This window comes from Gouania willdenowi, chromosome 14 (genome assembly GCF_900634775.1).
Source record: "Gouania willdenowi chromosome 14, fGouWil2.1, whole genome shotgun sequence".
Classification (NCBI taxonomy): Eukaryota; Metazoa; Chordata; class Actinopteri; order Blenniiformes; family Gobiesocidae; genus Gouania; species Gouania willdenowi.
The window spans coordinates 13,775,242-13,802,797 of NC_041057.1; the positions used below are offsets into that span (position 1 = coordinate 13,775,242).

Consider the following 27,556-nt stretch of genomic DNA (forward strand, 5'->3'; position numbering starts at 1 on the left):
CTAGATTCTGGGTGAACTCAAAGGACACTGTCTGTGATAACTGACAGTAACGTATGGCCGGAGAAGAAAAGATCAGGTAAAGTCCATGGGTGGAGGTACCAGTGGAGGGGAGGGAAATTTCTTTCCCGATTTAACTTGTGATGTCACAAACTGAGGAAATTTGAAACTGAGCACTTTTCTGTGTTGTCTCTTGCACAGACCACAAACAAAGGGCTGGATGGGTTTATTTCACATTTTGTGTGCCGATTTTTTGATTGTTTTTTGGATTTTGTATACTTTATTATCTCACAATGGAGAAACTCACAAACCATTCCTTGGGGAACAGTTGGCAGCCATTTTTGCGGCGCCTGGGGAGCTGTTCGGGTTTAAGGGACTTGCTCAACATCCCACAGTGATAGCCCAGGTAAGGCTTGAACCGGGAACCTTCTGATTACAAGGCCAGCGTCCTTAACCACTAGGCCAGTATTGTTTATTTATACTAAAACTATATTAGCAGTATTTAACTTTACAAAGTACTAACCACATTTGTCATATGTATTTATCTTTGTGAGTTTGAATCCTGGAAAATAAATTACATTTTTGATGGAGGTCGTTGGTGACTAAAGATCCTGAGGGCACCTCACATAGTCCATGCAGGCTACCTGGCGCCAGCGGGCACCGCGTTGGTGACCCCTACTGTAAAGGAACATTGGTTTGTTAGCTCTTGAGTTTCCGTTAAGGGCATGAAGCAATACAAAATCCATTCAAGCACAAAGGAATGCTAAAAGAAGACAACTTGACATCATGAGACATCAATGAAAAGACCAGTAAGAAGAAAGCTAGGCCGTAGTAATGAAAACCATAATGCTAAGCACACGCATCTGAAAGGATCCCATTACCCAGTCACCATCCCTGCAGCCATAATTGTTTGTCACCGGGTGCCGCCTTACATCACTAAGCGCCCGTCCCTGCGCCGCACCTCAGCGGCGGTTCTTCTGACTCCAGGGGGAACTGTCCTCTGCCCGTCCAGATCACATTACACATGGATTAGGGCTCTGATGTGGCTTCAGACGGAGCGCGTACAAACCCGGCCCACAACCACACGGCCTCGCTGGGCTCAGGCCTCGTCTTGTGGTCTACGCGCTATGAAAGAGAATTATTGAAAGGCTTTTTAACATCCTCCCCCCCACATGCTGCTCTCATTTAGATGGGTTTCTATTTAATGGAAGATGGAATGTAAAATCTGCCAATGCTTGTGACAGGTTCAATGAAAAGTCTTCACGTTAAGACGAACTGATGGAGTGAGATCTGACCAGGAGTTTGGAACATCACTAATCAAAGTCATAGAAGCACACTCACTACAACTCTCTTCTTATTCTTAGTCAGCATACGTAACAGACGACAACAAAATTAGCGGAGCAACGGAAAGATGAAGGTTTTATTATACATTTTGAGAATACTGTCAGGCTTTTTCACTTTTTTTTTCTTTTCTTTTCTATCTTCATCTGAATCTGAACTGATTAAAACCATTCAAACTGCAAAATGTGGATAGGCTGCATGAAGATAAATGTTGAACTTTTTGAATAATATTACTTTTTCTGCAAACATTTACTCATTCATTTCTAATAGGAGAACATCAAAAGACACATGCTCGCATTAAACACATCTTTTTAATTTAAATTTTTATCTTTTCTGCAGTACAGCTCAGATGTGTTTTCAAAGCTTAAATATTCTTTAAGAATCAAAGGTTTTGGAGAAGAAGTGCTGCAGTAACTCAAACTACTCATACTGATAGGCAAGTGTGTCCATCCAAGTCTGCACTGGTGGTCTTGATGGTAATGAAAACACATCATACACATTGACAGAACTAATGTCCGTGTTTCTGTAAAAGTCTCGGGGTAGTATGGGTTTAGCGAACACTTTTGAATAGATCAAACAGTATCTAAAGAGCAGACAAGATAATGAGAGCAAAAAAGACCAAAGAACAACTAAAAACTACAAGAACGAGCTGGAGACAAACAGAAATGTGTTTGCGGAGAGAGCTAGAAAAACATCCCAATTTACAGGCAGACACTGTGCTGCATGTGCCCAAAGAACAGATAAACAAACCCAGATCTTTGCCACGATAAACACATTGACAAATAGACACCTACTAATGGATAAATATCAAATAAATAAATAACAGATTATAAAAGAAACCTTGTCATGGCAACATCAGCCTCCACCTTTTCATCCTTTTTCCTCTCTGCACATCAATTAAATCTCTTTCCATTGGTCCAGCCTTGTACTATATTAACACCCTCCCTTCACTCACTGCTTCTAGTGAGAGTTTCTCTTTAATCTTCAGATGTTACCATTGATGGGTCTATTGATTTGATGTTGCACAGCTTGCTTTTATCTCCAGGAACTCAAAGTGGTGCTGCAGCCAGTCCGCCCTAACCTGGGGGGCTCAGAGCCAGCTTTGTGTTAGAGCGCTCATCCACTGGCACATAAGGTTGATTTGTGACAAGTCAGGCTAAGTTATTAAAGTTCTGAAGGTTTGAATTGAGTAACAGAACCTCAACTATTATTTAAAAAAGACACAAACTTATGGTATTTAAAGAATAAGTTGTTTTTGCAACATCCTGATTTATTAAGCCTATAAACTTCAGTAATGTGATTGCAGCTTCTCCTTATTTATTGTTTAAAATCTTCCCGACATAAATATATAAAGTTAATACACTGCAATTTAAAATTTTACGAGAGAAATATACATTTTTAACATATTTCCTGTCATCATTTCCAAAAATTCATCAATAGAACTTCTTCAAAGACAAAACCTCCTTAAAGTGGATCAGAAACACTCTTTGACCCTTCTGTTTTAATGATCAGAGGACTGAATGGACAAAGAAAGGACAAACGCTACTCAGTAGGAGACATCTGTGAATGTGTGTGCAGCAAGGGTGCAATTAGCCAGCTGACCACATGTGGATCTTTTTCTAAATCCTGCAGAAGCGAGCAGTGGTGCGTTTTCCCGCAGAGCTGCATGCCCAAGCCCAGGGGGCCTTAGTGTGGAGCTGCATCACAGAGACAACATGTGTAGTCACCACCAGCCTGCTCTAATGCTCTATGATTTCTATTCTGTGTTATGAATGCATGTGTATAGTGTACAGTAAGTGTAGAAGAACTGCCTTCTCCCTTTTGCATGTGTGTCACTTTATAACAAGCCGTCTCGTACGCTAACAGGCCTTGTAGCCTTGCATCGATCATCAGTACAAATGACATAGTGGCTTACTCGCAGCATGCAATTATCACCCCCCAAAATAAAGTTCTTGGCTCCCCTCGAGGGCGTCCCTTTAAAACAGCTACAGGCGGGATGCCCTGCTCCGCAGAAGTTTATTTCTCTTGTTACTCCTCTAAGGGTTCAGACTGCACACCTTATAGTGTAAATCCTCAGATAAACTCTTTCTATTTGGCATGGTGCAGAGAGTGGGGTTGTGGGTAATTTTGTGTCGGATGCTCCAACTTTCCACCTCAGGAGCTTGTAAGTTTTCTTTAAGACTTCCTCGGCAGCTGTGGTGGAAGAAAAATAACAGCAGCTCAGGGTTGAAGGCCCAAAATGACGGCCTGATCTATTCATATACATAAAGACAGAGGGAAAAAAACTAAACAAAGCACCTTTATTCTACAAGGCTGAGGCAAGCAGTCTAAAAGAACTGCACTGTATGACTTTATTCTCATTTGAGCACCTTAATCAAACTAAAATAGATGTAATTTTTGAAAAAGTTACTGGGCCAAGTCAAGGTTTGATCCTTTTTTTCTCCACTCTTTTAATATTTCAGCATGTTAATCATACTGATAGTTAAAGTAAGATCATGCTTGAGTCTTTGATCGCCTCGCTCACAATTAGAAGGTTGTGGGTTTAAGCACCAGGCGGGGCCTTAATTGATCTGATATATTTGTTCAAGGGACAATGCATATTAAAAACAAGAAAATGTTAAGAAAACATGTACCTGTGAATATGCAGGAATGAAGCCAAAGCTAATTTCCATCCTCAGTCCCCTGCTGGACCCAAAGTCAGCTACATATTACCCACACAGGACATTTAATTCAATATATCACCTTCATCTAAGCTCACTCTCATATGCTAATCATATACATATTATTTACCATGTTACCCTTAACTATGTGTGAGATTTCTCCTATTACTCCTCCAAACATAGCAACCTCATCTAAGATAATTTAAAACAATGATTATAAAATGGAAATACAAAAATATTAAACTTACAATAATATTTTAAATCAACTTAAATGCAAAAAGAAGGTGATAATTTGCATTAGCAGTGTTGAATAGAAAAACACCGGCCTCATTTTGCCAGCTGCAGTACAACTGAATAAACAAGCCTGTGAGCATTTGCTCTTGGTTTAAACCAAATATTATTAGTTTCTGATTATATCAGAAAGAATTCTGATACAATCACTCATCAATAGTCACTTATCTTGTTTCCCTTCTTATTGTTGTCTTTCATCCAACATTCCCATCATCCTTCCATCAGACACATCCATCCTCTCCATACAAACGTCTGATGTTTGCGTCTGTGGCCAGATGAATTGTTTAGTTGGAATATGAAATGTAAACCTGTGGCTGCGTATAAGTGCTTTGCTTCTTTTGTTTGCCCTTTAAACCCACATAAACACACACTTGCACAAAGACACACACCAACTGTATATTCAGGGAACTACCAGCAGCTGCTTGGCTCAGCTTCTTTTAAGTCATAATTGTTCCCGTGTTTCTCTACTCTCGACTCGAGCCAAGAAGCTAACCATCAGCAGCCCTGGTGTTGCCTGAGCCTGCAGTAATGAAGTATAACATGCTCTGGGTTCAACTTTGTTTCACAATACCGTTCACTGGTAGACAATAGGAGATAGAGGTGAATTCACACGGCTATGATCTTTTTATCTCTTAAAAAACCTGCTCAGTTTCAATCCTTGGGGCAAGACCTTTAACCTGCTTACATTTAATTTTCCATTGGAAGGCTTGAATCAACCCGACTTTCATATTTGGGGAGAACATACTGTATTAAGTACACACGAGAGACTGAAAGTATAGAAATACGGTTGTTTAAGATTGTGTTGTTTTTAAAAATCTATTTTAATTTTTCAGAAATTTCAGGTGACACCAAGGTTGAAAAACCCTGATTTGGTGGCTCCAGAATACATTTATTTCTATACTTTATTCATAATTTTTGGTCATCTCATGCCTAGGGTAGGACCAAGACTGACACTTTATTTGTTAATTTTCCTCTCTCTCTCTCTCGCTCTCTCTCTCTCTCTCTCTCTCTCGCTCTCTCTCTAAGTACCCCCTGTAGTGCCATCACGTACCTCGTACCCAGATTTGAGAAACACTGCCCTAGTCCATGGAAAACAAAGTAGTCCGTGGCATATAAAAGGTTGGGAACCACTGCTACACACAAACTCTGCAGTAAGAGTTGAGTACAAAATACAAACTGAAGTAGATGTGCAAACCAATTGGATAGAAGAGGGTCGGCTGCTCACTGTTGAAGCATTGTTCAGTTAATTGTCATATCGCGAATGTATCCACAAGCGTACCTGGTTGTCCTTATAACAATGAATACTAATGAACGATAAGCAAAAAGGTCAACACATGAGAAAAATCACAAGTATTACGAACCCTCTTTTAAGCACTTGTGCTTTTGAGCTCCAAGGTTTTTTTTCTTAATGAGGCATTTAGTCCTGATCCTGTGTGTTTACAGATAATCACATGTTGTGCAACTGGATGTTGCTGTTCTTTAGTGTAGCTGGGAAACGTTTATTTTCTCCAAAGACGATCGGTTGCATCACATTGCTTTGGGATGCCCTATGACACTAATGTCGGATGTGATTTACTTTAAATTTGTGTCTCCCACGGAGACTAAGTAAGAAATGGACAAATGAACACGCATTCTTTTTAAAAACAATTAATCTCGCGAAAAGAAGTGTTGTCATTGGAGGACTGCATGGAAACCTCTGCAGACTGTGTCGTCTCCTCTGCAAATGCAGTTTAAGCAAGCTAAAACTTAAAAATTTTCCACTAACAATGCATGGGGCGGGGGTGGTGTGTGTGTGTGTGTGTGTGTGTGTTACATTGAGACTTGAGGCTTTATTTTCCATGGTGAACCACAACAGGTTAAACCTTAAAAAAAAATACAGGCAGGTGTGCACAAGTGCAAATGTACAAACGCACACACGCGGCACCAAAAGCAGAAGGAAGCAGAGGGAATACCTTAACATTATGGAATGAAAACATACAAAAAAGGGCTATAAATTATGCTTGTTTTAGAAACGAGCATAATTTAAGTAATTATTGATTATGCACATTATTCTAATTCTTGAAACACATTATTTTCACACTAATACTGAACTAACTGAAAAAGATTTGCTGAAGGCATTTAAAGCCGAGTCTTTGTTAGAAATTCCACTCCAATTTGATTACAAAGAAAATAGAAACCAAAGTGCCTTACATAGTACGCAATACAGTAAAACAATACAATGTAAAACCAAGCACATAACACATTACCGTAAATTTCTTAAATACACGCATGAAAAACAGATGCCCAAAATAGGTGTTTGCCTGATTTCAACCAGTATTTTGTATTAAAAAAAATAATATCAAAAGGAAAAGAGATATTTACAGAGACATGACATTTGATTACCACAAACATTAAAATTCTTCAAACACCCTTGAAATGCTGTCTTACGCTTAAAGGTCAAGGGTTTGTGCACTGATGATGTACCCATGCAAAACTGGTACATTTAGGAGTCTCCAGTTTCTTTCCATTTTTATTGGATTTTAAAAAAATAATTTAAATAAATAAATATTTTCTTTTTCTTTTTTTTAAATCAGTTGGTCCTGTTTCTGGCTATAGGCGGCTAATGCATTTGCAAAGGGCCCAATGTGCCACTATGCTCATGGGGCCCTTAAAGCTGACTCATTGGCGTCATTTAAAGAGAATGAAATGTCCCTGTCTTTCTCTTATATGATTAGAAGTAAAATAAGGAAAACATTACAAAACAAATAACACTGAAGAGGAGGAAAAGTTGAGCTAACCTTGTATGAAATTTACTTTGTAAGCTTATGAAGCCAGCATTGGTGTTTGCTTAATGAAAGTTGAGTGAAATGAAATGAATGTGTGACATGAGGAAACCTTTAGGCAAACTGGGGGCCACCAAACAGCATCTTACATAGAGTCCTCACAAAGTATCATCTTTGTAATAAAATGGATGTCTGGATAAATTGAATAAAATACATTTTCAATTTCAGGGTCAAAATGCATTAATGTTGACATGTGCCAGAAAAGCATTTGCCTGGTTTATTTTAAAGGTGGATTTCTGTTGTGAATGGGAACTCAGTTTCCAGATGACAAGTAAATAAAACACTTTATTCCTGCACCTTGAGTATTTTTCTAAAATCAATTTCTTTACTTTAAATTAGTATTTCTTTTGGGAAAGACTTATTACTTCTACTTATTACATTTACACTATCGTAATTTTGGGACTAACTATAATAACACTAAGGAGAAAAAAAAGACGAGATTATGAGAGAGAAAAGTAACAAACATGGAGTGGATAGAGGAAGGTCAACCGCTGTGGAAGCTGTGTTGCCAGGTTGGGTTTATTGTGAGTGAACATTTTTGGTGAATTTTTTGACAATTTCTCCTCTATTATCTGTCTAGCATCGCGGAGCAATTAGAGTTTGGTGCTCGGTCAGAGACTGAAAGTGTTTTAGCTTTATTAACTATTTATTAATTATTAGCTTCAACAAACATCAGTGATCTCTATTTATATAATGAGATTAATGCACACAGGTCTCTGTGGGAATATGTTACATGGAGGTTAATCTGACTAAAAACAGTTTTTGGTTTGATTTGGGAGTAAATTTGTACAGAAAGTGAATTTCGTTCGTCAAAAGTATTCAGTGCTAAAACAAAAATCATAGTTCGGGGATAAGCCATTTCAGCAAAGCAGAGATGTAAAAACTTTGTACCAAAGAAGACACTGAGTCTGACTAAGCTAAGTGACACATACTACAATAGAACTGTAAAATATTTGTTTTTAATGTTTACATTGAATGTTTACTCTTATTTGCCACCACTGGATGTTCTTAGATTGTTTGAGTGAGGTGGTGAAACGGTTAAAGGTGTCAGAGTGTGTGTCGACATTGGGCCTGTGGTTTGGCTCTACCAGGTGTGCACAGCGGTTACGTCCTCTCATTGTCTACTGCTGACTTCTTTCCACTACATGCAGGTATATTCTCTCTCGCTCCATCAGAATCTCTCACTTTCTCTCCACTCGTTTTCCTCCATCAGTGTTTCTCCTGCTTCAAATAGACCTGGTGCGTTCATTCAAACTCTGTTTCTTTTGTTGTTTTGCTTCCGACCCACCCACCCACCACTTGTCTTTCATCTATCCCCGGTGCAGTGCGTATACACTACAGTGTTTCCCTTCATACATGTCCTGTACTGTGTGCTACACCTACACTGTCGCACACATACACGCTTACGCAGTTCAACCACAGTGCTGTGCACATCATTGTTGCTCTAGTTTTTCTTGGGCTGATCTACCACAACAGTCTTCACACAATGGGAACACGAATGCTATTAAACTCTACTACTTCCTGACACACACTGAGCCGTCAGTGACATCAACTTTGTTGTTATTAAACATGATGGTTCGTGTTCTATCCTCATTTCTTTAGCGTTACGTCCCAAATTGGCTTCTTTTCTCCCCTCAAAGCCACTTTTTGGACTTGCTAAACTATGACGCATCGTCTTTACGCCATAAATAAAAATCAAGTAATCAGAATTTACTTTTATCATTCATCTGTTATGTGGGTCTGTGTGTGTGTGTGGCATCTGTAAAAGCCCTGATGTTTCCCCTTTACGTTCCCATGACTACAAAATATGGGCTGGTAGGGATATCTTTCCATCTTCAGCAAAGGGAAAAACAAAGATAGGAAATCAATTTGACGCATGGTAGTGCTTCTTTTGAAGGAAACTTGTTGAAATGGGAATTCCTCCTTTTTTGGCCTAAAAACCAGAGTTGGATGGATTCAAGTTCATACAGGCTTCACTATGAACTGCTTCTACGTCTAATGTTATCATGTCATCAACTATAATGTCTCAAAACTTTTTGTAGAATGTATTGTCATATTGCATATTACAATCATAAAATTCAGACATTCCACTGAAGCTGAGGTTCAAACATTCCTTGCAGTGAGCTGCTTTAAGACAATCACATTAAATAAACTAGTAGAAAGCTGACATCATGGGGGTATCCCCATTACAGTCCTCCAATTGCTCACACTGGACTTCTCTATGTCACAGGGGTTAGAGGAAGTGTGTGTGGATGTGACTAACTTTGATAGTTAGAAGCAAAATATTCAGAAAATAGATTAGACATTTTATTGGCATTTTCATCTATAGCTATAATATGGGCTTAGAACAAGATCTATTGACAAATACAGACTTCTATCAGACCACAATAACCTTTCCAGCACTTAAAATTTCAGATTCAAAATAATTCAAAGGGTGCCTGTTTAAGTCATTTTAACATCAATCATGTTTTATGTAAATCCAATGTAAAAAACACATTAACAATGATCCTAGACGTTGTTTCCTGAATAAAATGTATACCTTCAGGCAAAATTAATGAGGAGCAAACCATTGTTAGCCAGATATAACCTAACCTCATAGACTCTGTGTTATCAGCTGCAGGTAAACAAACCATGTCTGTAGGTTGACTGTGTATCAGAAGTTATATGTTTATCTGTTGAAATGATGAAATGAGTTCAAAGGTTATATTTTAGAGCCAGAGGGGGATACAATGCTATTAAGGACAGCAAGTATCACATTCTAGTGATTCTGAGAAGAAAACACATCTAAAGATGTGTGTGACAGCAGATCCAAAGTGGCAACCATCACATGCCGCTGATACGAGCTGTCCATTATGAGGACTGACCTGGAGTCTTACTGTTAATTGCATGAACTCAAAGCGGACCCCGTTGAACGCTGCATTACATCCACACCACCCCATATGGATGATCTCCACAGTCCTTGGAGATGGCGTTTATTGATGGGATTATCTACCTCCGCTATGTATAGTATGTGACCGACAGGTAAGTTCTTCTTCTCCGTCAAGACTTAAGTAACTCCAGAACACGCTCAAATATCATACATCAAATACTGATAATCAGACAAAACCAAAACAATGCATCACTATGTTACCTGACTCAAGCTTTTGTAATATAGACAGCATTTTATTAGAGCTGGAAGTTAAAGTTCACTCAGATATCATTTATTAATGAACATTAAATGACAAGACGTCTTAAATTCCCCCCCCCTGACTAGGTGTCAGACCTCAGACTTTTCATCTCACCTCAAAGCCTTTTTTCGTCTTTATCTTGTAGTTTTATGGGAAAAAAGTGTTGAATGATTTATTTATTTTTTTACAGAATGACAGCGTCTGTCTTTCTCAACAAATGCAGCCAAACTGATCAAAGTGTCCTAAACAATATATCATTTAAACATCAAATCAGTGTCAAGAGGTGAGTACAAAGAGGACAAAATGTTGCACGGTATATTTGATTGCTCATACATGGAAACACATGCTCATAAAGGGCAGATTTGTTCATATTTAGTGGATTGAATATACTTTAAAAAATCAAGCCTGAAATCTGAGCTTCTGAAATGTTTCCATTTGTTCCCCTGGGGAAACCACTCTTCTGCACATGTATGCAAATGTTCATAATGCTGTAACTTAATGGTAAACTTGGTCAATGGAGAACTAAGAAGAAAAACGTTTAATGCTCACACACACTGTGTTTCAGCCTTCATTGCATTATGTTCATGCCTAATATTAATGTCTCAGAAGATGAAAGAAGGAAATAAGAAGATAGAAACCTTTAATGGGAAGTACAATAGTGTGAGGGATAGTTTTATGATGTCTGTGTATGGAAATGAACAGCATATGAAGGTGTCGGCTGCTTCCTCTCCACAACATACGAGGGTCATGAGGGCGGATTTGTGCTCATGTGTTGGTGATCACAGCCATGTGTGCTGGGCTCCTTCATGCGGCTGTGGAGGCTCCAGCTGGTCTAGGCAGAACCACGGGCATGGTTTGGTGAGGGGCGGAGAAGGATGGGGTTTGAGATTCATTTTGTCGGCTATTTTTATGTACACTATTTTAATAGGATGTATATTAAAAGAAAGATAAGGTCAGCAGCAGAGGATGAGGTCTAGTGGAGAAGGGAATACTCGTAGGACCAGATTAGCACCGTTTACACCGCAAACTTAAATGAACATACAGTAATGTCTATTTTCTTATATACTTCAGCCATACGGACATTTCCCCAACTGTTGCCTTATACTAGTCACTCCCAGACATTTTCTATCTTTTGATGAGATACTTTGTTGATTGAAAGTCAATCGGAAATGTGAGCTTATACCTTACGCAATCGTCTAACACAGGAATAATGGACTGAACTAGGAATTCCCGACCCTTTTCTACTCAGCCTAATATTACCTACACTACACTGGGTTATTATTTATTAGTCAAGATGGGTGGTAGGACAAGATGGAGCAATGGAACGAATGGGAGGGTCATGTAAAAGATTAATGTACGGGGTCGAGTTAGGGGGTGGTTCAGTTCTGTTCCTCAATTATTATAATTCTTCTTCTTGTTTCATGGTTATTGGCGTGTTGCAACCAACTTCAATTGGTGCATATTGCCAGCTACTGTACAAGTTTTATTTCATTGCTTCCATTAAAGGATATAATAGTTCTGTTTTTGTTGTTAGTGTAACCAAATGTAGGTTTAACTGTTTGGTATTCTTAACAGAGTTTAGTGTCTAGGTTCAAGTGTGTGTTGGGAAATATTACTATGATGTGCAGAAAACAGACAACACAATTTGTTGTTATAGAAAAAAATGTACCATGGATTTATTAAACAAATGATGAAATTTAATCAGAATCCAGTCTCAAAAAATAGACATTAAAGAGTTCAACCAATGGGGTTTAGTTCAGTTCACTAGTAATAATAATAACTTAAGAGTAGATGCTATAATATATTCACTTGTAATTAATAATATAGTTAAAAATTATAAATATACTAATTTAGGACGTGGGTTACATTAGCCTTTATAGCACTTTGAATTACAACTATTTTTCTAATACATATAGTTTGAATGTTTCTAGGGATGTTCCGTATTAGCTTTTTTGCCAATGTCTAATATGCCGATATTACCAAATAAAGATCATATTTGCAAGAAGAAAAAAAAGTGCCATTTGAAATCGTGATATCGATGTCAACCGATATCACGATTTTGACCGATAATATAGACTATCTGTAACTGTGTGGTTATCAAACTCATCCAAATCCTTATGTTTGTACATTTTTCCTACTTTTAATACGCACAGTTGGAGGTCAAAGATGTTTTACAAATCCCACTCCTGATAAAATAAATAATCCGTAATGTGTGCTTCAAATATCAGTGAGCACAATGTTACTGTGGCCTTATGTAGAAAAAGTCTAGAAACATTTTTGATAGGACAACTCGTTAAATGTGTCAAAGTAGGGACTTTTGATGTTAGCACAGTGACTGGAAACTAGAAAACATGACTAAAGTTCAGACTTGGTTTTGATAGATTGAGTTTTTAAGTAGGAGGTTTCAGACCAGTTGTCACAAGGAGAAGTTGATTGAAAAGCAGAATTTCCCAAGCCTCGGATTGTTCATCCACTAATATCAGTTTAATCCTGTACACGATCACAACGGTGTAACGACCTCCACCAGTCTAACAGCTTCGCACTAAGCGCAACATGTCATTTGTGTCTCCCACTTCAGATAAACTCAACTGGGTACAAGCTGGTTGTAAACTGCCCTCCCAGCAGACAGATGAAAGAAGGAGAGCGCATGCTAAGTTGTCACGTATGATCACATATGGTTTCACAACGACTTGTGTTTGCAAACAGTAGAAGTGCCATCAAAGAGACGAAGTACCATGTGTGGCCTGGAGTTCCAAGTTACGCTCACTGTGATCTACAGTTTAGGCTGCACCTAATTTCATTGTTTTGTGAATGTGATTGTAACTGTATAAATGACTGGAGAGAAAATGATAGATACAGAAAAACTGCTGAGATCATGAAAGGAATCATGAGAGAACTTGCCAAGAGAGATAAAGATAATAGAAAACGTCAAGAAAGATAGAAAATGGCGAGAAAGAATGAGAGAAGACAACTAAAAGAGAATGCAGGCGGTAATCGAAAATACCCTAGTAAATATGATCAGATGAAGAGACTAAAAGAGACTGAGACAAAGAATGACAAAATAAGAAAGGTGGTATTAGGCAGAATGAGAGAGAATTTGAAGAGATCTTTGGGCTAGAGACAGAAAGAATAATTTTTTTTTTTTTTAAAATACAGGAACAAGGTAAATTTGGAAAATGTGAAAGCACGAGACGAGAGAATGAGATAAACGAGACCTATCATGATAAAGAAAAAAAAACTCAATATGAATATATATGACAATAAGGAGAAAAGAATCGAGCATGATAGAAATACCAAATGAGAACATACGAAAGACAATGGATCAGAAATAATGAGAGGATAAAGAAAGATACAGTCATTTACTAATGGCTCAGAACAAATATTGGGTGTTTATCCATATGTAAACAGTGCATTCACTCTTTTTTAGGTCGCAAAGAGGCAGTTATTTCTTGAAAAAAAAAAACTATGTTCACATTTCAGTATTTCTCTTAAGCACAAACACAACAACAGGCTTCTTTAACAATCATACATGGCAACAATAAGGCATGCGAGAAGTGATTTCTCAAAATTCTTCAAACCTAATCTTCACTATTATCAGCCCTAAATAGCATTGTTTGATCGTTTAAAGCCATATGACTTTTTTCCACACTGTGTTACTCTCATCTCAACAGTTAGAAAGAAAAGAAGAATGAAATAAACACAAAATAGAAAAATTAAAAAAAATTCTCAGATAGCTCGCTCGACTTCCCATAATAAAAACTTAAAAGCTGTTTTCTTTGACAGGTGATTTATCAAACTGCTTCTTCAACTGTATAGCCGTGCTGAGGTTTACTCATTTAGTTTGGTTGATGGTGAAAAGTCCCAAAGTGTTTGAGGTATCGGTGACAGGAAGTGTGGGAGGAATCATGGGAAATGTGGTCTTCATTTAGAACACCAACTATCAAAACATGCTCTTCTTGTTATTCGATCATACTTATAGAAATCTACACCATCTGTTTCTATGAATACGTCCAACAGTAAGAAAAGTGGAAAGACCCCGTTGAGACTAATCAAAGAAAGCCACACTTCCTTTGCCTCTACCTGTCTTTTGCTCTTTTTACCATTTCCCCCATCCTGTCTTCTCTCAGCACCGGAAAGAGATAAATGATTGAATAATTACAGGCATGAACACCTTGGGGCCATCCAAAGGGGTTTTTTCTCTTCTTCTTTTGATAATCTTTTAAACATTTCCGCCTCTTGAAATTGTCCTCTGAACACTTTCTCTTCAGGTGTTACTTCAAAGCTGGCAGGGTGATGAGGATGCTCTTAAGGTCATTTGTATTTTAATCTCCACTATTCCTCAGTCCCTCCCTCCATAATGGTTTATTTACCTCTCTAACCATCCCACATTTAAAATCTGTTTATTCGTCCTCATCTACGTCTAGTTTGATCTTTCCCTCGTATTTGATGTCCCTGGAGCGGCTGCGTCTTCAATCTTTCTTAGACTGCTTGAAAAGGGCAATGTGTGACAAACAAATCTACACATACACATAGAGTTGATTTGAATGTGAACCTGTAGTTTTCGTAAACAGAGGATCCATAAATCTCCACCAAAAGAGATTCAGCGGTGAAAGTTTGGAAAACACTTTGAAAAGTAAGATAACACAATAAGTACCAGTATAATAAATATAATATTTATGTATGATAAGACTCAGAAAAGTCTTATTATAGGTTTTTATCGTCAGTCTTATTATAAGTGTAGAAATAATGAGCTATGTGAAAGTTTGCAGCATTTTAGTACCTGTGCTATTCATGCTTCCAACATCCATAAACAAAAGATGTAAAGATCATGCCTTGAAAGTCTTTTTTCAAAAATTCTATACCTTGAAATACAACCAATGGGAAGCAGCCATGTTCTACTGGATGTGACATGGTACAGTTGATTCAGGGGCAGAGTTTTGCATTAGCTTCAATTAATTTTCCTCTTTATTTTGGTTTTTGTACCTTTTCGCGGCATATATATACAATTATATCGCTATCATGCATCGCCATTTGCTATCTTCCCTTGAGACGCCCAAGGACCCTGTCCAAAGTCATCCAAGCCCTACTGAGAAGGTTGGTGAACATAAGCTGTACAGGGGTAAAGTATAGCTGATAAGCTGTTTAACCAACACACGTCTTTGGATATCTTAAAACGACTCTGCCCTCAGTTAATTAGAAAATTGGAATGTTACCATTTGGCTGAACGAGAAATGTAGTTAGCAAGCACTGCGCTGAAAGACTACCGTGTTTCCTTCTGCTTCCAAATAAATCTTTATATGCGTGCCGTGCAGCACTATTAGCTGTAAAACACCACCTCACATACTCAGTAACTGTGGACAGTTGTGAGTGACGGGATGAAGGCAGAATTCTCGCTTTAACAAATAGATGAGACCCTCTTCTTCTCTTTCTGTTTATCTGCTGAGAAAAGTGTCCAGGATAACGTAGATTGCCAGTATGAGTGCGCCTTAAATCTGAGGCATGAAGGCCCCAGCTCGACTCATCCCAGCCCCTGGGTCTACATGCATGTAAGGAAAAGAGGAGGATTATTGTGGCCTCAGTCAGTGCTGCTGCCATTGTTGACCCAGGGACGAGAGGAGGGGAGTACAACCCCCTGTTAACACCACAATACAATGAAAAACAAGGAAGTAGCAAGTTCCTAGAGGCCTGCACACACACATGTTGCCCCATTGATCTTGGAGGATCGACCTCGTTTTGGGAGCAGTGAGGGAGATTAAGGGATGGGGAGGGGAAGCAGTTAGCAACAGCAGCTCATTTTTGGATGAACAGAAGAAAGAGGGGGAGAGCAATAAAACAGTTTATGGACTGGAGTCTAAAGAGTTTAGTTTGTGTCTAGGAATAACAAACAAGTCATCAGTCGTAGGAAAAACCCAGATGTTTCAAAGTTAGCTTACTCTGATTGTATGAAGGAGCATATGGGGGAATGAACACAGAACAGACGTGAAGAGCTAAAGCAGAACTTTAAGATTTTTGAACAAATGACTCGCTTTCCAAAATACACAAACCATCTCATCAATGTCTTGTCGATTTTCAAAAAGGCCAAACTGCTGGAAATTCCCTCTAACAAAGCAACAACCTAAACCCAATTGTATGATTCCCACCATAGCACGTTATGGTCGTTGTTATCCCAATGGTTAGAGCAGCACGTGCACCAGTACAGAAAGCACCTAAGAGCCTATGTTGTTGTCAGAGCTCAGTGACGTCTTTTTTGACCTCAGTCTCCACATCACAGAGATTTTGACTGTGAGCGCAGGCTGACTGCTTTCAGGATATTAGTTTGAGCTGCCTCGGAGCAAGCTGGCCACAGTGTGTATCAAGAACTTGCTTTAAAATGAACAGAGAAACATAATAATATTTGTTAGTTGTTGAGTTTGTTTTGAAACAGCTAGAAGCACCTCAGAAGTAACACTGTCATTTTTGAAAGATTAAAGAATGCTTTGTAATCTTGAGTGATTTCAGCATGAAGTTCCTTTGAACACCTGAATCAAAGAACTGTAAAATTAAAATCAATAGGTAATAAACATGTTTAGTACTACCAGTAATCACATCAAATTAGGAAAAGCTGATGGAAAAGAAATGACACAGAAATGGGTAAACTATAAAATAGAAATGAGGACAGTTTGAAACAGAAAACCAGAAAAAAATTTAAAAATCAAAATATTGATCTTATCTTGATGACAATCAAACAAGTAGAAATGTTGAACAATTCGAAGCTTTAGTTTAAATATGTTCTTCAATACTTATTTTCATAATCCTATGCCAGTACTTTTAAATAAGTCTTTGAAATTAGACATCAGTTAACGGCAAAGGCATGAGATGCAACAATAGACAAAACTACTCAAATGATCCACGTTAATCTTTTCTGAATACTGCATCCAAAGATAAAGCTTAAATGTGGAAGAAATGAGCAGATAGATGTCAGAATTGAAGCAGGATTTCTGCAAAAAAAACACAGTTACTCCATTAATGAACCAAAGCCCTGCACACACATTTCTGGCAAACAGAGTCACAGTTAAACATACACAGTCAATCTATGCCAAAACCCAACACACATGCACACACAAACAAAATGTGCACCATCTTATACTCTCCAAATAAGCTTTATCCAAAGACAACAGGCTGAGGAGTCAACTCACATCTCCAAATCCCACAAATCTCCTTCTTTGGCCACTGAAAGGATGGCTGAACTCCATTCATGTAACAACAGTGAAGTGTCCCATGAAGATAAGAGCATTATCGCTGAATGGGAGAAGGGAATCATCCAGCATCTCCAGTGTGCATGTTCTGTGAGAGAACGACTTCTCAAAAAAGATTAAGATGATTTTTTACAAGCGATGGGACGAGTAATTCCCAAATAATATGCTGTGTAATTTAACAGTCCTTTTGTTCATCTTTTTTTGTTCAGTACAACATGAACATGAAATGTTAATCTCTAAAAGGAGGAACAGCTGTGGGATGAAACACAATGATTGTTCAATGATGCACAGACTTAACATCTCGCACCCTCCAAGGAAAGACGCGCATTATATACTGGCATATCCATAGTCTACAGAAGTGGTTCCCAACCTGGGGTCCTCTCCTTCCACAGTAGCATTATACATCCAATGTGGTGCTTGAGTCCTTTTTCTGATCTGAGGCTATTAATTTATAATTGTGAATTTTAAAAAAAAACAAAAGCATAATGGAATATATGCAATACACCTAGTGTATTTCGTTCACGTGAAAATGATGAAGCTATTTCCTAAGCAAAAAACAAACAAACAAAAGAACTAAAATTGATGTTAATTTTTCCATTTAAGATTTGTAACCAGTTACTTCATTCTTTTGGTGCATGTGGATGAGCATGGGGGGAGGCTTGTAGAGCCTCTGATTTTCTGTGATTACAGAAATCAGATGGAAATCACAGAATTAGTGACAGAATATACCCTCAAATAAATGGATTGGGAGAATATAAATGCTTAGTTTTCAACCATTTAATTCTGTTAAACAAGTGGTTAATATTTGTGTAGCATGTGTTTGGGGGAGATGTCAAATACTGGCCGAAATATCCCGCTATAAAATCATGTGAGGCTGCTTGGCGCCATTTTGATTTTTGGGACATCAAACTACATCAAACTACGAAAAGCCAATACCCTGAAACCGAATTTGGGAAAATTTCTAATCCTATATTCTATAGTATTTTATGAATGACATGAAAGTAAGTTTCACTTTTACGAAGAGTGGTAAACCTACCCAGTAGATTCACATAAAAGGTAAACTGGACCATTGGATAGTGTTGTAAGAAATTATGATATTTGCATATTTCACAGTAGTAAACACAACAAAGTACCAGTAAATGGTGAGAAAATTTCTCCGTTTCAAAATTTCATAGTTTGTGATGTCACAAGCGAAGAAAATACACTCCCCTCCGCTGGTAACTCCACCCACGGACTCCACCCCCAACCTAATCTATCACTAGTATTGCTGATCTGACGTGTTTGTGACACAATCGAAGTAGCGTTAAAACAAAACAAATGATTACTACCTTAAATGCACTGTTCCTGTAGTTAGAAAAGCAGAGGAGAAAGTGAGTGTGCGAAGCCGGGTGACGAGGGAGAGAGAGAGCTGATCACTTCTCCCAGCACTTATCATAAACAGCGCTGCTTTTACAGTGTAAATGATCAACTTACAGAGTTATTAACAGATGAGTTTACTCTGAATGTAGGCTTATTCAAGAAGTTAACCGCTTAAAGTTGCAGCTGTTGCAGCGAGAGGCTTTTGCCTCAGCTCTGCACTCTACACAAAGTGAAGGAAGGGGCGGGGAAGGGGGAGGTCTATGCAAATCTAGGGACACACCCCCCAAAACAGAGCACTCTCACAGAACTCATTTTTACAGGGTATCAAACCTCTTCTGTTGCTTAATCAATGTTGTGTTTTGACCAAACACCAGCACAGATGTCATTTAGACCACAGGGAACTGTTTTAAAAGGTGACATAATACGTACCCTTTAAATTATTCACGAAAATATCTTAAGATTTGGTGACATAGAAAACTGTGAAAAGTCTTTCAAGCTAATAAGTCAGGACGGTCACAAACATTTAGTCAAAGGTGAATTTGTTCAAACAGGATATTTAAAAAAAAGCATGGCCTTGTCCCTCATTACCACCACGACACTGGGACAACACTAAACACTTGGTATTCACCCAAACCTGTCGTTTTTCATCCATCTCTCTCATCACTAATCATTACCCCCGCCTTCTCCAACTCTTCTGTAACCACTGCTCTCAAACACTTTCAAGAGGCAGGTAGATGAGGCTCGATGTGCTACAAGCGCTTCAGAACTAGCGGACTAATTACAAGGGAAGCGGCAACAAGTGAGCATTGTGTGGAGTCTTGGAGACAGAGAGAGAAAGAAAGTGCTCTTTATCTTCACCAGCAGCAATAACAAACTGCACCATCTTTCTCTGTTGATGCGACTCCGAGAAGCATGCCACTTCAGGGCCGTCAGAAGATGGGGCTTTGAAAGCAGAAATGCCATCACACTTGTGGTGTACAACAAGCATAAAGTTGTAGAGGAAAAAAACAAGTGCACTTCTCATTCAGTCCTATTTTCAATCAACAAGTAGGATTAATGAGGAATACTGGCTGGAATAGAATGGCTCTTTTATGCTTTCAGTGTCTGCTGTGGTCGCTGGAGGCCGAACTCAGAGCTAAGTAAGAAAAATAGCATTGCTAAACAAAGACATTACTTTATTTTAAAAGATGGTGATACTCATTCTGGTCTATTTTTCCAGCCACAAATGTTTATCGTAAATGTGGGTTTTTTTTTTTGTTCTTGGTTGCAACACATGCACGTTCCTCCTCATCTTTAATTTATTAATAAGTAAAATAAACACTTAATTGCTTTTTAACTTTACAAGTAGAGTTACTTAGTCATATTTTAAAGTTACAAAGTACAAAAGGCTATTTTAAGAGTGTTAAAGTGTATCATGAATTCATTCAATAGATTTATTAGATCCCTTTTTACAAAAAATCTGGTTTTTACGCCTATTGATAGAAGTTTGAATTTTTTTAATATTTTTAGATAAACAACGATTTAGTGATTGATGTTTATTGTAGGGAGGTAATGGCATCTAAAAAGAACTCTCAGGGAAAATATCATCTCGACAAAAAAAAACTTCACTGCTGATTCTGTTGAGTTAAATCAGACCCAAACACATGTGATCTCACACACAGCCATCTATGCGGAATTAACCCCCTGCAAGAGCACAGGGTTAATTCAGGCAACAGGATTATACAGCACGTGAAAAATGAATGAGGCACAACAGCCCGTGTTTGGTGCAATTAGTCGGATATTGGTACGTATGGGCGACTTAGAGCACTTTTTAAGGGTTATTTCTCAAAGCTGTGGCATGTGCGAACAATAATACACACTTAGAACTCCTTCGTGAGTCTTTCTGATGCTTGTTTGATCGTTTGAAGGCAGTGACAAGCCTCTTGTCATTCCAAATGTAAAACGTCATGTGTTCAGAATGACGCGTGCAGCGACGGAGTAAACAAACTAAAAACAAGCTTCGTCTCCTCTTCCTCTCATGAGGCTGCAGCGCTTTGATTTCTCGCATTGACTTTTAATCACAGCAATGATTAATAACAGGATTATAAGTGAAATGCTGCGACTGTACACTTTAAACCGGAGTCTGAACCCACAGGAAGTTTATGACCGATCTACTGCGATGTGACAAAACTTTTTTGGCTTTTTCTGAAAAACAACAACAACGCTTTTTCATGCTTACAGAAAAAAGTAATGGAAAAACCAGAACAACCACCAAGAAAAACAAGCTTTCTTCAAAACAAATGATCCAAAAAGTCATAAAACAGCTGGTTTTGAAGGTGAATGCATTAATACCATCCAATGAGAATTCAAAATATCACAAGATTATAGAGCCCATGAAAAAAACTAATATCCACACCTAAAGCTACACGCTATGCACAGTTCCATTATGTAATAAAAGTCTTATAACCACTACCATACCTATTATCAGAATGATGCCAAATAAAGTCCATGTTTCTCACTGCAGACGCAACAAAACATGAGGTAGGAAAAGCAGTGACCAGATAAAAGCACAATCAGTTTAAAAAGAGTGAACTTACAGTTGGAGAAACTGAGCTGTTTGGTAGATACGGGTCTGGCAGCATCAGAAAGGGATACCCTGGATACGCTGATGATTTGTACATGCCTCCATCCTGTTGTTTTGACACTGAAAGGAGACATAAAGTGGACGAACATTCAAAAATGACACTTTACAGAAACTGCAACACTCATTTAAAGTCCTCAAAGATGTATTAGGAGTGCGCTTACTTAACCTGACGTCAAGCCACAAGAAACAAGTTACTATAAATACAACCTGATACTTGCTCCTGCAAGGTTAAAATTAAAGACCAGATGCAGAAATTAAATGTGCACATAAAGCAGGTCAACTATTTCAAAGCGCTTTGGGTTCTGGGTTTGTCCCACACACACACACACACACACACACACACACACACACACACACACACACACACACACACACACACCATAATGGGGTCAAAAGCGTTACATCCAACACCTCACAGGAGAGGCGTGAACCTGCAGTCGGAATTTATGTCTCATCACCACCACCACTACCACCACCCATATTATGCACCAGGGGCCTGAGTGGAGGTTGGATTGGAAAGCAACAGAAAAGACAAAACACGCCTAATGAGGGACCGAGAACTAGACAAAAACAATCAAACAAAAGCTTGACTTTTGTCTCATTTCTCGCAATATGCGATGAGCTTCTTTCTGAAAGTAAGGGCGCCTCGACGTGGGTGGAGTTGGTGGAGATACTTTACCTTTAGGCTTCTTCAGTCGACCGAGAAGCTTCACAGACTCATACAGCGTTCAGTGACAGTTAGGATTAAAGGCAGTAGGTACGCTGCAAAGAACAGAGGGTTTCCCTACCTACATCACCCATTTTAGGGCCACATTTAGCAACCCTGAAAAATTAAGTTTCAGATTTTTAGTTTTTTTTTTTTTTTTGTAATTTTCACTTGAAATTACTATTATTTTTAATGCAAATATACTACAAGTACAAACAATATCTAATCTGTTCAAAAAAAAAAAAAAAAGTGCATCAAATTGGGTACAAATTGACGGCACAGGTTTCTATACAAAGGGATCTGGAAAATAATAACAATATGTTCAAAATCTTTAAAGACGAAAGTTAAAAACATTGGATAATTGTTTTGAAATGTACATTTATTCATTTTTAATTAAATTCCTCAAATTTAACATGGGTAGCTCAGATGGGGCCCCTAAAAAATTTAAGTTGGAGGGGATATCATATGTGATAACCTCCTATAGTTTTACTTCTAGAACTATTAAAAAGCTGGCCAAAGTACAAGTTAATAAACACTTTGATAAAACCCATGGGATTTTACTCCAAATAGACTTTAGATGTCAGGTTGTTACATTTTTGTAGGAATTTTCCTGTATGAAAATATCTGTGGCTTCTGTTTAAAGACTGTTATAAATCATCAATCTTCTGATAAATATTCATCACAGCCATATGGACACGCAGTGGCTTTCAGTGTAAACTGTGTAAGACGAATAGGCTTATGTGCTTGAAATCAGAAGATGACATTTGTGTTACAAAAATCTATCAAAAGATTCAACGTGGGCAGTGTTTTTCAAATTTTATTGCCTCATGTACAACCATTACCTTAGCCTTTATTTCTCATTGCATGTGCCCCTTAACTCATGTTATACATAATTTATTTGTGTCTTCAGGCTCGTCTAAACACACCAGTTTGGGAACCACTGAACAATGTGTGTTGTTTCGTTTTTTCTTCTTTCAGTTTCTGGTTAGTCGTATACAACTCATGCATGACATGTCTATGTAGTTACAGAAAATAAACACATTAGTTTAACACTACCCTTTAGAGAGAGTCTGCACTTACGTCCATTTAAGAAATGCTTTTATAGAAAAATATGAACTCAAATGAAGCTGAACTCGTGTCCAAGTCCAAGAAACAGAAACACCACGTATAAGTCATTATAAGGTCAGTGACTATTATTCCCCCAGAAAACCTTCAAAAGTGGAACATTTTTAACCCCATGTTACCCATTTCCTTTGTCCCATTTTTGCACCTTTTGACACTTTTTCCATACTTTAACTACCTTTTGCCAATAAATATCCTCTTTTTTTCTTTTTCTGTCCATTTTTGCAAGTTCTTTTTGACACTTTTCATCCAAACAAGCTAACTTTTGCCCAGTAAATCACGTTTTTCCTATTTTTTTCCCTCTACATTTTGCCTCTTTTTGTTCCACAATTTTTTCCTTTTTTCATGATTGTTTGCCACATTTGGCACATTTAAGCTACCCTTTGTCATGACATACCAAATGGTTGGCTGGTTCCTCTTTATTTGCCCATTTCAGTCACTCTACACTCTTTTCTTGCCACGTTTTTGCCACTTTTTTTTTACCTTCTTTTGGCCACCTGTTGCCATGTCTGCCTCCACTCGCTCTTCAAAAAAAAAAAAGAAGAAAAAAAACCGTAGAGAACCAGACGATGCCCGGTATGCCAGAAGGCCAGCCCACCCCTACTTTGACTGAACAGGGTTTAAAGTTAGTGTTTCTTACCTCCGTCCAGATGCTGCCGGTGTTTGTCCGGGAACCCTCGCTGCTCGCCGTGCTGTCCCCGTCTGACCACCTGGGAACGGGACAACCAGCACCGGGTGTTAGTAAAGAAAGAAGAAAGACAGACACATGTTTGTGAGCATCTTTGTGAATGTACTACTACTGTAACCCTGAGGGCACTTTACTGTCTGTCAGCTGTGGAATAAATAAAAGCCGCTCTGGGGTACACACACACACACACACACACACAAACACACACAGGGTCACCTACCGCTGAGCTCGGGTTCTGGTTTATCTCCGACTCGTTCACCAGCGAAGACTTGAGGTCGGCCAGGTCTCTCTCAGTGAAAGCGTTTTCTTGAATCTTCTCCTCTTGTTCTCCTTCGTCTTTGAACGCTATCATCTCATCATTCGCTCCCAGGTCGTCCCCTCCGCCGCTGCTGAGCTGAGGCATGTCTGTAAACCTCCTGTACCTCACCAAGGAGGACTTCTTTTTTTTTTTTTTAAAGTGTAAATAAAAAAAAAAGAAAGAGTGAGGCTTCCTCCGTCAGTGTAGAAAGCTCCACCGCATGTAGAGAAAAGTTTGTGTGTCTCTAATGTCTCTGCGCTCCAGCAAACAGCAGCGAACAGATCATCTGAGCCCAACACAAGGGGAGCGGAGCCAACATCAAAGGGCGCCGCGCGGGTGATTGACAGGTCCGATGACTTGTTGGGGGGTTGTACGATTGTTTCTGCAGAGGGCTGAGCTTCTTAAAGAGACATCATCTCCTCGGGCTCGGCTCGGCTCGGCTCAGCGCGCATTATTCACGACTTCCAAGGGCGTGTTCACACCATCCGCGGGACCCCCGCCTCCTGCTGCCACCTCAACTTCCAGGGTGTGGTGGTCACTGGGCAGGGGCCGGTGTCTGCTTTGTGGTGGTCGGAGAAGTGTTCCTGTGTCGCATATCTGCATTTTTGTCACTATTTACAAGTTTAAATTCACTTAAAAGCTTAAAGCAGTGGTTCTCAACCAGGGGTGCGTGTACCCGGAGAGGTAGAGGAGCGCCGGTACGAAATTAACAGTCAAACAAGCGTTATATAAAGATAATATACAACATTGACATTATTTTTCAAAACTACTGACAAGTGTGGACTGGTAATACTGGCTATTTGGATCACATGTATAATGACAGAAGTATAATTTGACTGTGACCGGATGTTGTCCCTCATAAAGTTTATTACCTTTACAATTTACCTCACGCTCTCCTATGTGCAATATGTAAATCCAACTCAGGTTATATTTATTTATTTACCTTTTTGTACAGTTCTGTTCTTTCCTTGTTTTGCACCTACTTATACTGTCTTGGCTGATTTGTTGTTGTTTGTAATTGTTTGTAATTTAATAATAATTCCATTGTACCTGTTTTGTTTTTAACTTGTACATATGGCAATTAACTGTATTCTATTTTTATTCTACCGTGAAATACACAGTTTTTTTAAAAAAAACAAGTAACTTATTTTTTGTTAAAACAACAACAACAACATCATGTACTCACAATTTAAAATAATTTACTTCAAATTTTCATTGCTTAAAACAATTAAAAACAAAGTATGGAATTGTGTTGATTTTTTTTTTTGTGTTAGTTTTATTGATTGATTGATTATTAGTCGATTTATTATTTTAACATGCTTCTCAACATGAAATTATTATCAACATTTAATTGAAAAAAAATGCAGTTGCATTGAGAGAGCACGGAGCCCGGTAAGGGACGTGGATGAGATTTAAAAAAAAAAAAAAGAAAGGGGGGTAATTATGTCGGGATCCCGATTTTCTAAGTCGGGGGCACAAGATAGTAACTCGGAGCCCGAGATAATTTGTGGTTTAAAGTAGAATGCCCGTTTACATTGCGTATTACAGTGTCACGGTCTGAGTTTGCATCGTGCTGATTGTATATGCGCATATAGATTGTGACACCATAATACGCTATGTAAAAGGGCATTCTACTTTAAACCGCTGATTATCTCGGGTCCTGAGTTAATATCCCGTGCCCCCCCCCACCCCGACTTAACTACCTCAAGCCCCGACTTATTCACTTGGGTCCCAAGTTAATATCTAGTGCCTCCGACTTAGTAAGTCCAGATCCCGACATAATTCCCCCCCCCTTTTTTTTAATCTCATCTATGTCCCTTACTGGGCTCCATAGCAGGAGGAGCCACTAATAGAGGGCCCACGGTGCGTCATCAACTGCATCATCAACCCGGAAGTCGCCATATTGGAGGTACTCAACAGGTAAACAAAGCGCACGCACACAAGCAAATCCCGAATTTTGAGAGGAAATGGTGAATTATTGCCCTGTTTTTGGCTGTACCAATCAATGTGAAAAACATTTGGAGTTTTTGCAACTGCCAAAAGTTGTAACAAATCAGGGAAAATAATGTCAAACATTTTCAGAAGAAAGGAGGCACTTGTGGCTAGCGAAGCTAAACCAGGATCTATGAGGCAAAAATCTGGACCTCATCCGAATTTGTTCAGCCCATTTCTTGTCAGCTAAGTGAATTGTTGACTTAACTCATTTTCTAGTGTGATGATAAGAATATAAATCATATCAAGCTACTGCATGTGGCATTAGTGACTTAATATAATCACATTTAATAGTCTGCTACAGTAGCAACACAGTTCTTCAAATGTCGAGCTAAAATGTGCTGTATTTCTCATTGTATTCCAGGTAAAAGCTCTGACCTTTATCCAAAGGATGACCCAGATTGGGTTAAGGTTAAAACCAGGTAGTTGACGATATCAGGATATGCAATAGACGGGAGAATCTCCAGGTCGTCATTGATCCAAGACGAGGAAGCCAACCCACCACCAATAAACCCTAACTTTTCTAAATATCGTGTCTTTTCCTGTGGACCAAGTCCTTCCCTGTATGCTTTTTCATCTAATACACATTTTGAAGAGCTTATCTGTAGTTTATCCATCGCAGTGGTTACCTACGAGCGCCTCCAACATGGCCGCGCATCCAGGTTACTGCCCAGAACGTGACGTCAGTGAAATCAATCTATTGTTTCCAAAACTGAAAGACTGCTATTTCCAACTTCAAGAGGTGTTACAAAACAAAATAATCTATTGAATTATCATTAATATGACACAAGAAACAATAAACACAACATTTTGATTGAAAAAAAGAAGTACATTTACAGGTCAGCAGCAAAAACTTTCTTCCGGCTGTAACTTTGGAGGATTGTTATGTCACCACGAGATATTTCCTGGGTCGGTAGAGTGTTGCATGCTTTACGTATTAATGTCATTAGAACTAAACGTTCAGCTGGGTCTGAGAAAATGGCCGTGATACTTTCTTCCTGCGTTACTTTTGTACTGGCTCTCCCCAATACTTGAACAAATGTTATGGGTAACTCGGAAACAATTGTCAATTTAAAGCTGCTACCCCTGATAATTTTTACGAGATAAAATCACAATGTATGCCCCAAACATAAAGTCAAAATTGTTGCTTGGAAGATTGTTTTCATCTCCACTGTAAACAGTCAGTTTGTTGAAAATTTTGCACACCGCATTATGGGATGTGTCGCCACGAAGACGAATGCAAGTGTTTATACTT

The 27,556-nt window shown here is 38.6% G+C and overlaps 1 protein-coding gene and 1 long non-coding RNA gene across 11 annotated transcripts in view; one reads left to right on the top strand and one right to left on the bottom strand.

Moving 5' to 3' along the window:
- tcf7 (transcription factor 7) overlaps nt 1–24,659 on the bottom strand; it is a 63,315-nt gene extending 38,656 nt beyond the window's left edge. For 4 of the 10 annotated variants that reach the window (XM_028466745.1, XM_028466751.1, XM_028466754.1 and 1 more), the window contains exons 1-3: nt 24,232–24,658; nt 23,964–24,033; nt 21,449–21,555 (exon numbers count right to left, since the gene is read on the bottom strand). In XM_028466745.1, coding sequence (XP_028322546.1) covers nt 21,449–21,555; nt 23,964–24,033; nt 24,232–24,414 — 360 coding nt within the window. In that variant the 5' untranslated portion in view covers nt 24,415–24,658. Of the gene's footprint in view, nt 1–21,448; nt 21,556–21,656; nt 21,775–23,963; nt 24,034–24,231 lie in introns of those variants that run through there. The other 6 variants (XM_028466747.1, XM_028466746.1, XM_028466753.1 and 3 more) reach the window with 3 other exon arrangements.
- On the top strand, nt 322–21,641 carry LOC114475704 (uncharacterized). Its single transcript, XR_003675501.1, has 3 exons — nt 322–462; nt 2,474–2,481; nt 21,627–21,641. It is a non-coding gene; the product is annotated as an uncharacterized LOC114475704 (long non-coding RNA).
- Nucleotides 24,660–27,556: the final 2,897 nt, after the last annotated feature.